Genomic DNA, 15,174 nt, shown 5'->3' on the forward strand with positions numbered 1-15,174 from the left:
TTCTGACCATCAGGCTCCAGGAACGTTCAGATAAGGATCCCAGAAATGACCACCCCACCCTTGTTTGAGGACCTGTGTTTGGTACCTTGGAAGGACTTTCCAACCTGGTGGTCTCAGATGACAGTGAGTTAAGGCGCTGACCTGGAAATGATTCATGGATCACGGAGAAGGCCCACCCTGTGATCGTCCTGCCGCCTGTGATCAGTGCAGGCTTTCTGTCCCTTACACGGGGCCCTGCCCTGGAGGGCCATGGCTGTGACCACAGGGAGCGAGGGGCAGGGGGACCAAGACCCCCATGCCAGGAGGTCGACAGAGTAGGAGGTTTCAGGTGACACAGACCTGGGTGTCTGGGCCTGGGTGCTGGCTTTGCTGCTCACAGGCTGTGTGACTCTGGGGAAGTCGTTTGACCTCTTTGAGCTTGGTTTTCCATCTTTCAATTGGCAACAGTGACAGTGTCCTTCTACCTCATGGACTTACGAGGATTAAATGGGATTTATTTAATGTGAAGTCGTAGAAGTTGCTACTATTGCTTTTTAGGAATGACCCAGCTAACCAGTTTTTTTGTTTTTTTTTTCCACCTAGCTGCTGACTTGGCCTCCAGAAACATCTTTGGGAGCCTTCGGTCTTCTGTGGGATCTCAGTGTGGATGGAATCTTCCTTCAGCCGGGTCAGTACTGGGATGCAGGGTGGAGACTGGTGCGCTGAGCTCCCACGACTCTTAGTGCCTGGAGCCCAGCTGCAGGGGAGATGCTGGTGGGACGTTGCATCACTAGGGTGTGGCGGCATCAGGCCATCTTTGGCTCAGCCTCCAGCATTAGTAAAAAGCTGAACCAACAGGCTCCTTGGCACCTTGAACTGGCCTCAGATCTCAGTCCCTGTGGCCACGGCCAGGCTGACCTCACTGCTCTTGGGATGCCAGAGCAGTCCAGGACAGTGGGTTCAGACTGAGACAGGCTCTAGGTCTGAGGGGACAGCTTGCTCCCAAGTCCTTCCTGAAAGCGCTGGTTAGCTTGGGAGGGTTCCAGGAACATCCGCATCAAATCAGGCTGCTCCTTGGGTTGGAGTCACCGAAGGGAAGAGTCTGAAGCTGTCTCCCTCGCTGACAGCCTTCCTTGGCTGATAGGACATCCACAGTGCCCCTGAGTTTGGTCTGGGTGGGAATGAGAGCCTCAAGCTGGTGCCTTGGTTGTGGCATTTAGGTGGTGTATTTAATTCCTCTTTATAATGCTTTTAGATGTTTAGAGTTCCACAGAAGGAATTAATTTCCCTCCTAGTGGCTGCACCCTCCCTAGACTGTCATCATTTGGTACCTGAACCTAGACACTTCGGCACCAAAAAATATCATGTAACCAGTTGAAAGCTGCTTAGGCAGACAGTGAGAGGGACTCCCAGGTGGTCAGACCCAGCCTCTGCCCCAGCTGTAGGCTGCGCACCCCAGAGCAAGAAAGCACATGGCCCTGAAGGCTAAGGCTCTAGACCAGGATGTACCATGAACCCCCAGCCCTTTGAGTTTCTCCTTTTGTGCCTCTTCTGCTTCAGGAGTTGGCTGAGCTGGGACCATCTGTCAAATTAGAGCATTCCAGACTCCTCCGCCCCGCTCTCCATGGAGCCCTCTAACCGAGGTCTTCTGAATAGCACCAGTCTCAACACCCTCTCCCTTTTCGTAACCTCTGCCCCTGTAGCCCCCGATGCCCTTTGGAGCCCCAGGGGCCGCCTCTGCGACATGCCTGCCCTTTAGGCGAACAGAGGCCTCCCTTGTCCTGCTCCCTGCAGTGGTATGTGTCTCCTCCTCTGAGGCTGAGGGGACGCCCCACTCTCCTTTGCTTCTTGACACGTTGTCTCTGTTGCGCTCCCCATTAGGAGGGGTCAGAAACAAGCTCTTGAGCCCCCTGTCAGCTCAGCTCTGGTTCTTCCAACTCCAGAGGATCTCCCGTGGACACTACCTGAGAGCCCAGCCTGGGATTCTGTTTCCCTGCCCAGGGGACCAGGGACTGGCCTAGAGAAGTCCATGCCTGGGGTCAGGATCACAACTGGTGTGGGGAAGTGAGAGGCCCGGTCCGTTAGAGAACTGAAGGCAGGGACTAGAGCAGATGGTTGCATACCCAGGTTCTTACGACGTCATTCACAATAGCTAAGAGGCAGAAGCAATCCAAGTGTCCATCCGTGAATGGATAAACAAAATGTGGTACGTGCATACAGTGGAATATTATTTGGCCTTAAAAAGGAAGGAAATTCTTTGAATGTCCATGATGCATTATTTTAAAAAAAGAGAAGGAAATTCTGACACATGATACAAAATGGATGAACGTTGAAAACATTATGCTGAGTGAAATAACATACAAAAGAACAAACATGTATATGAGGTACCCAGGGTAGTCAAATTCTTAGAGACAGAAAGTGGAATGGTGATTACCGGGGGCTAGGGGAAGGAGAGAGTGGGGAGTTACTGTTTAATGGGTACAGAGTTTCAGTTTTGCAAGAAAAAAGAGTTCTAGAGATGGATGGTGGTGGTGATTGTACCACAGTGTGAATGTACTTGCTACCACTGAACTGTGCACTTAGAAATGGTTAAGGTGGTAAACTTTATGTTATGTGTATTTTACCACAACTGAAAAAAAAAAAAAGCTAGGTCAAGAGCAAAAGGGCCAGGTGCCCAGAGAGAATCTGTCAGAAGTCAGGACTAAAGATCAACTGCCATTTCAGGAAGCATTTCTAAGGTTAAATCAGATCCAGGATTGATGCAGAAGGAAGTCATGCTCCTCAGGATTTCACTAATAGCCTGGGGCTCTTGAGTGTCTGAGAGGACGGCAGGCCTCTGGCGCACAGAGCTCAAGGTAGACTGGGGCTGTCTCCCTTGCCACGTATCTATGATTCGTGTGTGCGCGTGCACGTGCGTGTGTGTTCAAGTCGCTTCTCATACGTAAGCAGGAGATTTGTTTGTGTGTAAACTCCCATCCTTTCCTGGAGCTTGTGGTGACCAGCAGTTCTTTCCAGACTGTCCTAGGGAGAGTCTTACGCCATTGCCTTTATCCCCACCTACTGAGTAAGGGAAGAGCTGAGGGGACCAGGACTTAAGAGTATTGACAGCCAGGCGCGGTGGCACAAGCCTGTAATCCCAGCACTTTGGGAGGCCGAGACGGGCGTATCACAAGGTCAGGAGATCGAGACCATCCTGGCTAACACGGTGAAACCCCGTCTCTACTAAAAATACAAAAAATTAGCCGGGCGTGGTGGCGGCGCCTGTAGTCCCAGCTACTCGGGAGGCTGAGGCAGGGGAATGGTGTGAACCCGGGAGGTGGAGCTTGCAGTGAGCCAAGATCATGCCACTGCACTCCAGCCTGGGTGACAGAGCCAGACTCCGTCTCACAAAAAAAAAAAAAAAAAAAAAAAAAGAGTGTTGACTATTATGGGTGTGCTCCAGTGACTGAGGCTGAGGGCCGAGTGGCCCAAGGCTCCCGTGTGCTGGGGCGGGGGGTGACGGGGAATTGTATTCCTGGATAGGGAAGCAACACATGTGCATGTCAGCTGTGCAGAGCGTGGTGCACTCAGAGAGGGGATGCTCTGGCACGTTGCCACGCCTCAGTGCAGTGAGTGTTCGTTCATTTATTCAGCTAAGACATTGAGCACCTCCTTCCTCAAGCGCTTCGCTGGATGGCAGAGAGAGGAGCGGGGATGAGTAAAGCACGGGCCTCTTCTTAGGAGGCTGATAGGTGGGAGGGGATTAAATGAGCAGTGACCATCAGAGCCAGAAAGGAGGCAATGGAAAGAGGAACTACCTGTAGGCAGGTGGGTTTGGGGTGTGGGGAGGCAGGAACCAGGAAGTTCTTTGTAGAAGATGAGACAGTTGAGCTATCTGTGCCAGAAAGCAGGGACTGCAAACTCAGTTGCCTGTGGAGACCGAGTGAGCAAAGTCTGAGAGCTCCTGCCTGGTGTAAAAGGACTGTCTGCATCAGGTTTGGTGCAGGTAAACACAGGTCTGGTGTTCCCAAACCTCTTCATTTTCAAGAGAAGCCACATTTTAGTTAGGTTGTATTTTGACTGTTTGATAACAAACACCAAGAGCAGTTTGTTACCTCACATGACAAGGAGTTCAGAGGCAGGTGATTCGGTCACACGTTCAGTAGATGTGCACTCTGAGGACTTTGGATTCTGCGTGTGCCTTCTCACTACCTCCTCTCCGGGTTGCAGAATGGCTGCCGCAGCTCCCAGCACCATTGTGTTCTCAGGAGACAAGAGTGTTGAGGGCAGCAGAGGAAAGGATGGGACGTACGAGGTCGCTGCTTCTCATACTTTCCTCTCTTTTTATCAGAACAGTTTTTGCATTTTGTTTCATTAGAACTGGGTCACGGGCTTTCGAGTCCCTTGCCATGTTGTTTGTCCTTTGAACATCATGGCTGTGTCTGAGGAATTTCCAGCCTCATGAATCCTATCCCTTTAGGGTGGAATGCATGAGATTTACTCTTCCAGTCTTTTTTTTTTTTTTTTTTTTTTGAGATGGAGTCTCGCTCTGTCACCTAGGCTAGAGTGCAGTGGCGCAATCTCAGCTCACTGCAACCTCTGCCTCCAGAGTTCAAGTGATTCTCTTGCCTCAACTTCCTGAGTAGCTGGGACTACAGGCACACGCCACCACGCCCGGCTAATTTTTGTATTTTTAGTGGAGATGGGGCTTCACCATATTGGCCAGGATGGTCTCCATCTTCTGACCTTGTGATCCACCAGCCCTGGCCTCCCAAAGTGCTGGAATTAGAGGTGTGAGCCACTGCGCCCAGCCTAGGTTTATTTTTCTAGTCTCTTTTAAGATACTTGAATTTTTAGTTTTCAAATTTCCATTTAGTCCTTTTCTTTTTTTTTTTTTTTTTGAGACAGGATCTTGCTCTGTCCTTCAGGCTGGAGTGCAGTGGCACAATCATGGCTCACTGCAGCCTTAACTTCCTAGGCTGAAATGATCCTCCCACCTCAGCCTCCCAAGGTAGCTGGGACTACAGGTGCACACCGCCATGCCCAGCCAATTTATTTTTATTTTTTGTTGAGACAGGGTCTCCGTATATTGCCCAATTGCCCAAGCTGGTCTCAAACTCCTGGGTTCAAGGAATTCTCCCACCTTGGCCTCCCAAAGTGCTGGGATTATAGGTGTGAGCCACCACACCTGGCCCTTTATTTCTTTTAATAGTTTCTGTTTCTCTCCTGGGATTTCCTATTTGTTTATTGAGTATGAGCAAACTTTCTTTTAACACCTTGGACATAGCCATAATAGCTGCTTTGAAAATCCTTGTCTGTAATTCTAACATCTGGATCATCTAAGTCATTACATGGAATGTTTAGTATGAGAGTGAATGCTTGTTTAGAATAAGTAGAGAAATCATCCCAAATACTTAGGCCTTGGGAGGTTCAAGTTGCTTTCCACTGAGCTCAGGATTTTTTCTTATAGCAATGCTTGTTCATTGCAACCTGACTTCGCTTCCCATCCTGGAGCACTCACGGAGGCACATGCCGGTGAGGGACCCCGGAACCTAAGCTTAATTACCTTGATGGTTAACTGGCTTCTGGCATATAATAAACCTGTTTTCTGCTGAAGTAGCAAGCTCCTGTTTCTGTTGCCTGTGACTCAGAGCTCTGACTGCTCAAATAACCACCCTTAGGCCAGTCTCAGCAAAGGTGAGTGGAATGCCATTGTTCTTCCGCTGGGGTGGACCCATTTTCCTTGAGCAGACACCGGAACAAAACCAGAGTTCCCTTACCAAGGAAGAAGGGAAGCGTGGCTCTTGGATAGGCACCACAGACTGCCACGGCCGGGATATAGATGTTTTATTTTTGTTGTTTTTTGTTTGTTTTGAGATGGAATTTCACTCTTATTGCCCAGGCTGGAGTGCAATGGCATGATCTCGGCTCACTGCAGCCTTTGCCTCCCGGGTTCAAGCAATTCTCCTGCTTCAGCCTCCCAAGTAGTTGGGATTACAGGCGCCCAACCACCACGCCTGGCTAATTTCTTCTGTATTTTTAGTAGAGACAGGTTTTCACCGTGTTGGCCGGGCTGGTCTCGAACTCCTGGCCTCAGGTGATCCACCGCCTCAGCCTCCCAAAGTGCTGGGATTACAGACGTGAGCCACCACGCCCAGCCGGGATATAGATGTTTATGTGAGATGTCCTCTTGGTAACTAACTCAGTTAAGAAAAAACCACTGTGAACCCACTTGCAGACTCCGTTCAATGACAGACCACTGATCTGCAGCCTTTGGGCAGAGTATCAGGGTGTGCAGGGATGCACGGGAAGCAGGGAGCAGTGCGAACAAAGACAAGGAGGCGGAAGGGTGGAGCTTTCCCTCAAGGGAGCAGAGGAGGAGATAAGACTGGAGGTCTTGAAGGCCAGGTCTTGAAGGACAGTGGGTGCCATTGCGGGCACAGTGGAGCTTTATTAATATTTGGCAAGACCAGGATGGAATGGTTGGTTGTTTTAAAGATACAATTCACATACCATACAACTCACCCTTTTAAAATGTAAGATTCCATGGTTTTTAGTATACTGAGTTGTTGAATCACCACTGTCTACTTCCAAAACATTTTCATCTCCCCAAAAAGAAACCTCTTAAAATGTGGTATATCCATAAAATGGAATACTGTTCAGCCATAAAAGAATGAAGGAGTGACATGCGCTATAACATGCATGAACCTTGAAAGCACTGATAAGAAAAAAGGATACGAAAGGTCACGTAGTATGTGATTCCACTTACACGAAATGTCCAGAATAGGCAAATCCAGAGACCAAACGTAGATGAGTAGTTGCCAGGAGATAGGGGAAGAAGGAATGGGGAGTGACTGCTGATGGATAAGACGTCTCTTTTTTACCAGATATGTGGTTTGCAAATGTTTTCTCTCATTCTGTGGGTTTTCTTTACAATCTCTTGATAATGTCCTTTGATGTACAAAATTGTAAAATTTTGATGAAGTCCAATATATCTATTTTTTTCTTTTGTGGTGTCAAACTTAAAGACATCATTGTCTAATCTCAGGTCATGAGAATTTTCATCTGTGGTTTCTTCTAAGAGTTTTGTTGTTTTAGCTTATAAATTTAGGTCTTTGATCTATTTTGAGTTCATTTTCGTATGTGGTTTGAGATAGGAGTCTAGCTTGGTTCTTTCGTGTATGGATATCCAGTTGTCTCAGCACCGTTTATTGAAAAGACTGTTCTTTCCTCATTGAATTCTGTTGGCGCCCTTGTTGAAAATCATTCGACCATAAATGTAAGGGTTTATTTTTGAACTCTCAATTTTATTCCATTGGTTTATATGTCTACTCTTATGCTAGTACCCTAAATTTTTTATTACTATAGCTTATAGTAAGTGTTAAAGTTGGGAAGTGTGAGTCCTCTAACTATGGCCAGGCACAGTGGCTCATGCCTGCAATCCCAGCACTTTGGGAGGCCAAGGCAGGTGGATCACGAGGTTGGGAGATCGAGACCATCCTGGCTAACACAATGAAACCCCGTCTCTACTAAAACACACACACACACACAAAAATTAGCCGGGCGTAGTGGTGAGCGCCTGTAGTCCCAGCTACTCAGGAGGCTGAGGCAGGAGAATGGCGTGAACCCGGGAGGTGGAGCTTTCAGTGAGTTGAGATTGTGCCACTGCACTCCAACCTGGGCGACAGAGCAAGACTCCATCTTAAAAAAAAAAAAAAAAAAAAAAAAAAAAAAAATTTGTTTTGGCTGTTTGGTGTCCCTTGCATTTCCATATGAATTTTAGGACCAGCTTGTCAATTTCTGCAACATTGAAAACTGGGATTTTAATAGTTATTGTCTTGGATCTACAGATAACTTTTGGGTACTATTGCTATCTGAATAATAGTAAGTCTTCCTATCCATGAATATAGGATGTCTTTCCATTTATTTAGATCCTCTGTAATTTCTTTCAACACTGTGTTGTAATTTTCAGTGTACGTGTCTTACATTTCTTTGGTCAAATCTATTCCTAAGTATTTTATTCTTTTGGTATAAGTAGAGATGTTTTCTTAATTCCTTTCCAAATTGTCCGTTGCTTGTGTGTAGAAATACAGATTTTTATATTAACCTGCTGAACTTAATAGCTGTGATAATTTTTTTGTGGTAGAATGGGGTTTTGAAAGCAAACATACTCTTGTGCAACTAATTGGTTAAGAGAAATGACCTCATGTTTCTTTAAGAAAAATGCTTTGGCCGAGCCGGTATATGACTGGCCATTAACCTAGCACCCGTCTTAAAGCAGTGCCTTAGGAAAAGGAGCTCTATCAGCGAGATCAAAACGCTGTCGAAAGGAGCAGAGTTCGCGTAGGTTCTTTCCCATTTGCTTCCAAGACAATTGTCCATTTTTACCTACCCATTCCATTCTCTGTTGGCTTCTATAATATTTGTGTAGGAGGAGGGGGACATAATAAAATAGAATGACCCTGGCCAGTACATTCTTTGGATATTTTGAAAGTGGGCGAGACGTTCAGCTCCAAGAACAAAATTCATTTCACGTTCTTGAGCAGGGTCTTAGGACACTTTGTTCTTCCTCACTTGATCACACTTTTCCCTTTGTTCCTCGGCCTCTGGCATCGTAGCCACTGGGGCCTTGGGCTTCTGTACAGGCCCCATTTTGTGGGTTACTTTTTTTTTCTGCCGTGGCCTGTTGCATTCTCTTTCCTTCATCTCTCCCTTCCTTTCTTTATTCCTCCTTCCCACTCCTCCTCTCAGAAAGCGTTCGTAAAGTTGTTTCTTGTAAAAAGAATAAAATGGAAACAAGATGGCCAGCAATCTTACCACCCAGGTAACCCCTGTTGTTATTTTTTATTCTATGTACCAAGTTTAGAAAATTTAAATTTAAATACTAGAGAAAGATGCAAAATAAAGAGTGAAAGTCTTCTTCCCAGCCACTCCCCACAGCCACTTCCTCCTCCCAAGTACTCGTTAGTAACAGTTTCTTGTGATTATTTCCGGGAACAAATTAATGCACAATCCACGTTTCATCTATATTTTTATGTTTATACATGTATACCGTATTTCTTTTTTGTGTTTTTGAGACAGAGTCTCGCTCTGTCGCCCAGGCTGGAGTGCAGTGGCGCCATCTCGGCTCACTGCAAGCTCTGCCTCCCGGGTTCACGTCAGTCTCCTGCCTCAGCCTCCCGAGTAGCTGGGACTACAGGCACCCACTACCACGCCCGGCTAATTTCTTGGATTTTTAGTAGAGACGGGGTTTCACCATGTTAGCCAGGATGGTCACGATCTCCTGACCTCGTGATCTGCCCGTCTCAGCCTCCCAAAGTGCTGGGATTACAAGAATGAGCCACCGCGCCCATCCTATACTGTATTTCTTTTGCCACATTAGTATCCATCTGAAATGACTTCCAGTACTGATTGCTCTTCCCAGAGTTTCCCAGTTCTCTCCACTGATGTCTGGAGAAGCCCCAACCTGCACAAGGCAGGCCACGTGGGGCTTTCTAGACCAGGAGTCTTCCGAGTGGGGGGTCCTGGAGGTGCAATGAGCCACTGGGATTCAAAAACAAAAAATTAATACGTATTTTTTTTTTTTTTTGAGGCGGAGCCTTGCTCTGTCGCCCAGGCTGGAGTGCAGTGGCGCGATCTCGGCTCACTGCGGGCTCCGCCTCCCGGGTTCATGCCATTCTCCTGCCTCAGCCTCCCAAGTAGCTGGGACTACAGGTGCCCGCCACCTCGCCCAGCTAGTTTTTTGTATTTTTAGTAGAGACAGGGTTTCACCGTGTTAGCCAGGATGGTCTCGATCTCCTGACCTCGTGATCCACCCTCCTCGGCCTCCCAAAGTGCTGGGATTACAGGCTTCAGCCACTGCGCCCGGCCAAAATTAGTACATATTTCTTTTTTTTTTTTTTTTTGAGACGGAGTCTCGCTCTGCCGCCCAGGCTGGAGTGCAGTGGCCGGATCTCAGCTCACTGCAGGCTCCGCCTCCCGGGTTCACGCAATTCTCCTGCCTCAGCCTCCCCAGTAGCTGGGACTACAGGTGCCCGCCACCTCGCCCGGCTACTTTTTTTTTGTATTTTTTAGTAGAGACGGGGTTTCACCGTGTCAGCCAGGATGGTCTCGATCTCCTGACCTCGTGATCCGCCTGCCTCGGCCTCCCAAAGTGCTGGGATTACAGGCTTGAGCCACCGCGCCCGGCCCATATTTCTAATCCTTCTTTAAAAAAAAACTTAATTGAGACGTAACTGAATACATTAACCTGCAGACATTTGAAGTGTATAATGTATACATTTGACTTACATATGTGCCTATAAAACCATTGCCACGAGCTAGTAAATATATTCCATGGCCCCCAAAAGTTTCCCTGTGCCTCTTCGTGATTGATCTCTCTTGTCTGTAGGAAACCACTGATCTGCTGTCTGTCACTACAGATTAGTTTGTGTTCTCTGGAATTTTATGTAAATGGAATTACGCAGTAGGTACTCTTTGTGGGCTGTGGGTGGGGAGGGTCTGGCACATTTCACACGGAATAATTATTTTGAAATTTAAGCAGTCTTTAGTCTGTCTATCAGGTTGACAGTCTCTGTTCTTCCCCATCTTATTAGAAGGTGTCCTCGCCTCACCCAATCTGCCTTTCTTGTGGTTAGCAGGACAGCTTCCTGCTGCATCAGAGCCGCTGGAGTGGAGGCCCCACGACCCTGTCACCTGCAGGTTTCGTTTTCCGTGATGGTGGCAGCAGCAGCTGCCCACATGTGTGGAGCACTTGAGTGCCTGGGCCTTGGACCCCATGCCATTCTCATGCTGGGTGCCCTTCACTCCCTGATTCTGCAGGGCTAGTCCCATTGTCCTCAGGCCCAGAGCGGTGGGCTGGGATCTAGATCTGCCACGCCAGCTGCACTCGGTCCCCGTGCTGGTGCTGTGAGAATGGGGTCTAGACCCAAATGGGCGGGAAAACACTTGAAGGACCACCCAGGAGACCTCAGGGCCCAGCTCCCTCGGAGCTGTCATGTGCTTGGCGTAGCCCTTTCACAGTCTCCAATTAGAATTTGATAACAGTAATTCAGCATTATAATCTCTGTTTTTTAAAAACATACTATTCTTGGATATGATAATAAAAGCAGTTTAATTGAAAATAATAGATAACATTTCCAGAGAGCTTAATTTGTGCTAGGGCCTGTCTCATTTAATCACCACAACAACCCTACAAGTAGATACTATTATTGTCTCATTTTACAGGTAGTTGGGGGCTGGAAAGTCTGCCCAAGCTCCTACTGTGCGTGCAATGTGTGCCCTCTCCTCTGCGGCCAGCTGGCCCTTGTCCAGCTCATTGTACCTCACGCCCTCTGACTATCTGTGCTGTGACCCTCCTGCGTCTTTTCTTCCATCTTCCTTCTGCCACAGGGCCTTTGCATGTGCCAGCCTCTCCACCTGGGACACTCTCCTCCTCCCTGCAGCAGCCCCTGACTTTGACTTTGTTTTTTTGTTTGTTCATTTGTTTGTTTTGTTTTGAGACGGAGTCTCGCTCTGTCGCCCAGGCTGGAGTGCAGTGGCGCGATCTTGGCTCACTGCAAGCTCTGCCTCCCGGGTTCACGCCATTCTCCTGCCTCAGCCTCCCAAGTAGCTGGGACTATAGGTGCCCACCCCCACGCCCGGCTAATTTTTTGTATTTTTAGTAGAGACCGGGTTTCACTGTGTTAGCCAGAATGGTCTCCATCTCCTGACCTCATATCTGCCCACCTTGGCCTCCCAAAGTGCTGGGATTACAGGCGTGAGCCACCGCGCCTGGCCTTGTTTTGTTTTGTTTTGTTTTGTTTTGTTTTGTTTGAGATGGAGTCTCACTCTGTTGCCCAAGCTGGAGTGCGGTGGCACGATCTTGGCTCTCTGCAACCTCTGCCTCCCAGATTCAAGTGATTCTCCTGCCTCAGCCTCCTGAGTAGCTGGGATTACAGGCGCATGCCACCATGCCTGGCTAATTTTTGTATTTTTAGTAGAGACAGGTTTTCACGATGTTGGCCAGGCTGGTCTCAAACTCCTGACCTCAAGTGATCCACCTGCCTCAGCCTCCCACAGTGCTGGGATTACAGGTGTGAGTCACCACGCCTTTCTTCTTAACTCCATCTCTTCCTCTGGGTTATGGACTTCTCCAGCATCACCTTCTCAAGGAGGCCTGCTCTGCGGGTGTGGGGTGCCCCCTTGCTTCTATGCTTGACTCCCTCTTCCACTCCTTGTGGCTTTAGTCATAGTTGATGGTGGGTTCTTTGATTAATATTGTCTCTCCCAATGGGTTGTGAGCTCAAGAGTACTGGGACCATGTTTTTCTTTTGCTTTTAGTTTAGTTGTCTGTTGGGTTCCTGGCAGCTACGTGAGCAGGGACATGGTAGGACCCAGGTGGTTTTTGCTGAATGAATGGGTGGGACTCCAGAAACACTGGTCTCCCGGTGGACAGCAGCATGTTTTCCAGATGGCTGCTTTGGTCCTATGTGGCCAGTTGGCTGTGGAGCTGCGTGTACTGGCCAAGCTCTGATGTGCTCTCTGGTCCTCTAACATCAGGACTTGGGGTCCATTGGCCTTGTGGGGACAGGTATGCATGCTTTACCCCAGCTCAGCCGGCATCTCCAGAGTCTCGCTGCCTGTGGCACACTCAGCTCCTGTCCCCACCACTACATCCCACCACCTGTATAAGGGGACCCTCAGGTACCACGTCATCGGTTGCTGGTGAGGCCCAGGTGAGTTCGTTCCCTTAGGACAGCACCTGTCACCAGGAATCTTTAAAGCTCGCAGGTGATTCTAACGTGGAGCTGGGGCTGAGACGTTCCAGGTTTTGAGGACTTCGGCCAAGTGTGCGAACCTCTTGCAGGAGAGGTGGCCAGGCAAGAATGGGGGCTTTGCCCACCACTTCAGCTCAGGACTCTCAGCCCCCACTTTTAGAATGAGGTGCAAAATAAATTGGAGTGACTTAAACTTGGAGAGCACTTTTTGTTGTCGAGACAAGGTCTCACTCTGTCACCCAGGCTAGAGTGTGGTGGCGCCATCAGGGCTCCCTGCAGCCATGACCTCGACCTCTTGGGCTCAAGTGATCCTCCTGCTTCAGCGTCCCGAGTGGCTGGGACTGCAGGTGCGTGCCACCATGACTGGCTAATTTGTTTGTATTTTTTATAGAGACAGGGTCTCACTGTGTTACCCAGGTTGGTCTCAAACTCCTAGGCTCAACCGATCTGCCTGCCTGGGCCTCCCAACTTGTGAGGATTATAGGTGTGAGCCACTGCGCCCAGCCCAACACTTCCTTTTTTTTTTTTTTTTTTTTTTTTTTTGAGACAGAGTCTCCCTCTGTCGCCCGGGCTGGAGTGCAGTGGCCGGATCTCACCTCACTGCAAGCTCCGCCTCCCGGGTTTACGCCATTCTACTGCCTCAGCCTCCCGAGTAGCTGGGACTACAGGCGCCCGCCACCTCATCCGGCTAGTGTTTTGTATTTTTTTTTTTTTTAGTAGAGACGGGGTTTCACCATGTTAGCCAGGATGGTCTCGATCTGACCTCGTGATCCGCCCGTCTCAGCCTCCCACAGTGCTAGGATCACAGGCTTGAGCCACCGTGCCCGGCCAGCCAACGCTTCTTAATGTTTGACTTTTAAACGCTGATCGGAGGATGTCTGCAGCTCCCCCAGTACTCAGCCTCCGGCCCTGGCAATTTTCAGCTATGGCTGAGCATTAAAAAGTATGATGCCTGTGTCCTGCCCTCTGAGATCATTCTGAGGCACAGCCTGGGCATGAGCATTTTGAAGCCTCCCATGCTGATTCCAGTGGGCATCCAGAACTGAGAGCCCCTGGCCTGGTGGGCAACGGGCAGCTGGCCTCAGGTGTGGCGAGAGGGGAGCCAGGGCTGGCATCTGAGGATTCCTGCCCACCCCCACCACCCTCATCGCCCACCAGTGCATGGGAGGGTGGCCCTGGGTACTGCTCGGGAACCGGCCACAGCTTTCCCTAGCTCCGTGGAGCCCAAACTCGGCTGTGTATTAGAATCACTTAGAAATTTTTTAAAATTTCAAAGCCTAGTCCACACCCCAGACTAATTAAACCACAATTTCTGGGGGTAGGGCACAGGTGGCAGTAATTTCTGACACTCCCTAAGTGATTCCAACATGTGCAAACAGGCCGGGTGTGGTGGCTCACACCTGTAATCCGAGCACTCGGGGAGCACAAGGCTTCCAGCACAAGGCGGGAAGATTGCTTGAGTTCAGAGCTCCAGGCCCGTCTGGGAAACATAGTGAAATCTCGTCTCTACTAAAAAAAAAAAAAAAAAATCTGGGCATGGTGGTGTGTGCCTGTAGTCCCAGCTACTCTGGAGGCTGAGGCAGGAGAATGACTTGAGCCCAGGAGGTTGAGGCTGCAGTGAGCTGTGATTGTGCCTTTGCATTCGAGCCTGGGCAACAGAGCAAGACTCTGTCTCAAAAAAAACCAAATATGCAGACAAGTCTGAGAACCACTGTGTTAGGCTCTCAGCTGGGTCCTTGATTGAGATGAGAGCAACCACCATCATCCCTTCCAGTGCTGGGTCTGCTGTGCTGCCCGAGACGCTGTATGTGGAGACTTGTCTCCTTCTGTTGTTATTTTTTTTAAAGAATACTTTTGTTGGCCGGGCGTGGTGGCTCACACCTGTAATCCCAGCACTTTGGGAGGCTGAGGTGGGTGGATCACCTGAAGTCAGGAGTTCGAGACCAGCCTGGCCAACATGGGGAAACCCCGTCTCTACTAAAAATACAAAAAATTAGCCAGGTGGGGTGGCGGGCGCTGGTCATCCCAGCTACTCGGGAGGTTGAGGCAGGAGAATTGCTTGAACCCGGGAGGCAGAGGTTGCAGTGAGCTGAGATCACACCACTGCACGCCAGCCTGGGCGACAAAACAAGACTCTGTCTCAAAAAAAAAGAATACTTTTGTTGTTGTTGTTGTTGTTGTATTTTTTTTAATAGCCGTTATTTTTAGAACAGTTTTGGGCTTACAAAAAACTTGATCAGAAAGTAGAGTTTCTGTATACTCACTCTGCACAACCAGCCACCCACCAGTTTCCTCTGTTATTTACATATCATATGTTAGTGTGTATATGTGTTACAATATCAGTACATTATTAACTGAAGTCCATAGCCTAAGTTAGTGTTGTGTTGTGCAGTTCTATGGATTTTAACAAATGACCAGGTGTGGTGGCTCACACCTGTAATCTTGGCACTTTGCGAGG

The 15,174-nt window shown here is 48.8% G+C and overlaps 1 protein-coding gene across 4 annotated transcripts in view; it reads left to right on the forward strand.

Annotated features, from left to right (window-relative positions):
• LOC105490053 (family with sequence similarity 178 member B) overlaps positions 1–15,174 on the forward strand; it is a 123,382-nt gene that overhangs the window by 45,578 nt on the left and 62,630 nt on the right. For all 4 annotated transcript variants that reach the window (XM_011755298.3, XM_011755300.3, XM_011755299.3 and 1 more), the window contains one exon: positions 583–667. In XM_011755298.3, coding sequence (XP_011753600.2) covers positions 583–667 — 85 coding nt within the window. The remainder of the gene's footprint in view (positions 1–582; positions 668–15,174) is intronic.

The sequence above is a fragment of the Macaca nemestrina genome, chromosome 13, assembly GCF_043159975.1.
Source record: "Macaca nemestrina isolate mMacNem1 chromosome 13, mMacNem.hap1, whole genome shotgun sequence".
Taxonomy (NCBI): Eukaryota; Metazoa; Chordata; class Mammalia; order Primates; family Cercopithecidae; genus Macaca; species Macaca nemestrina.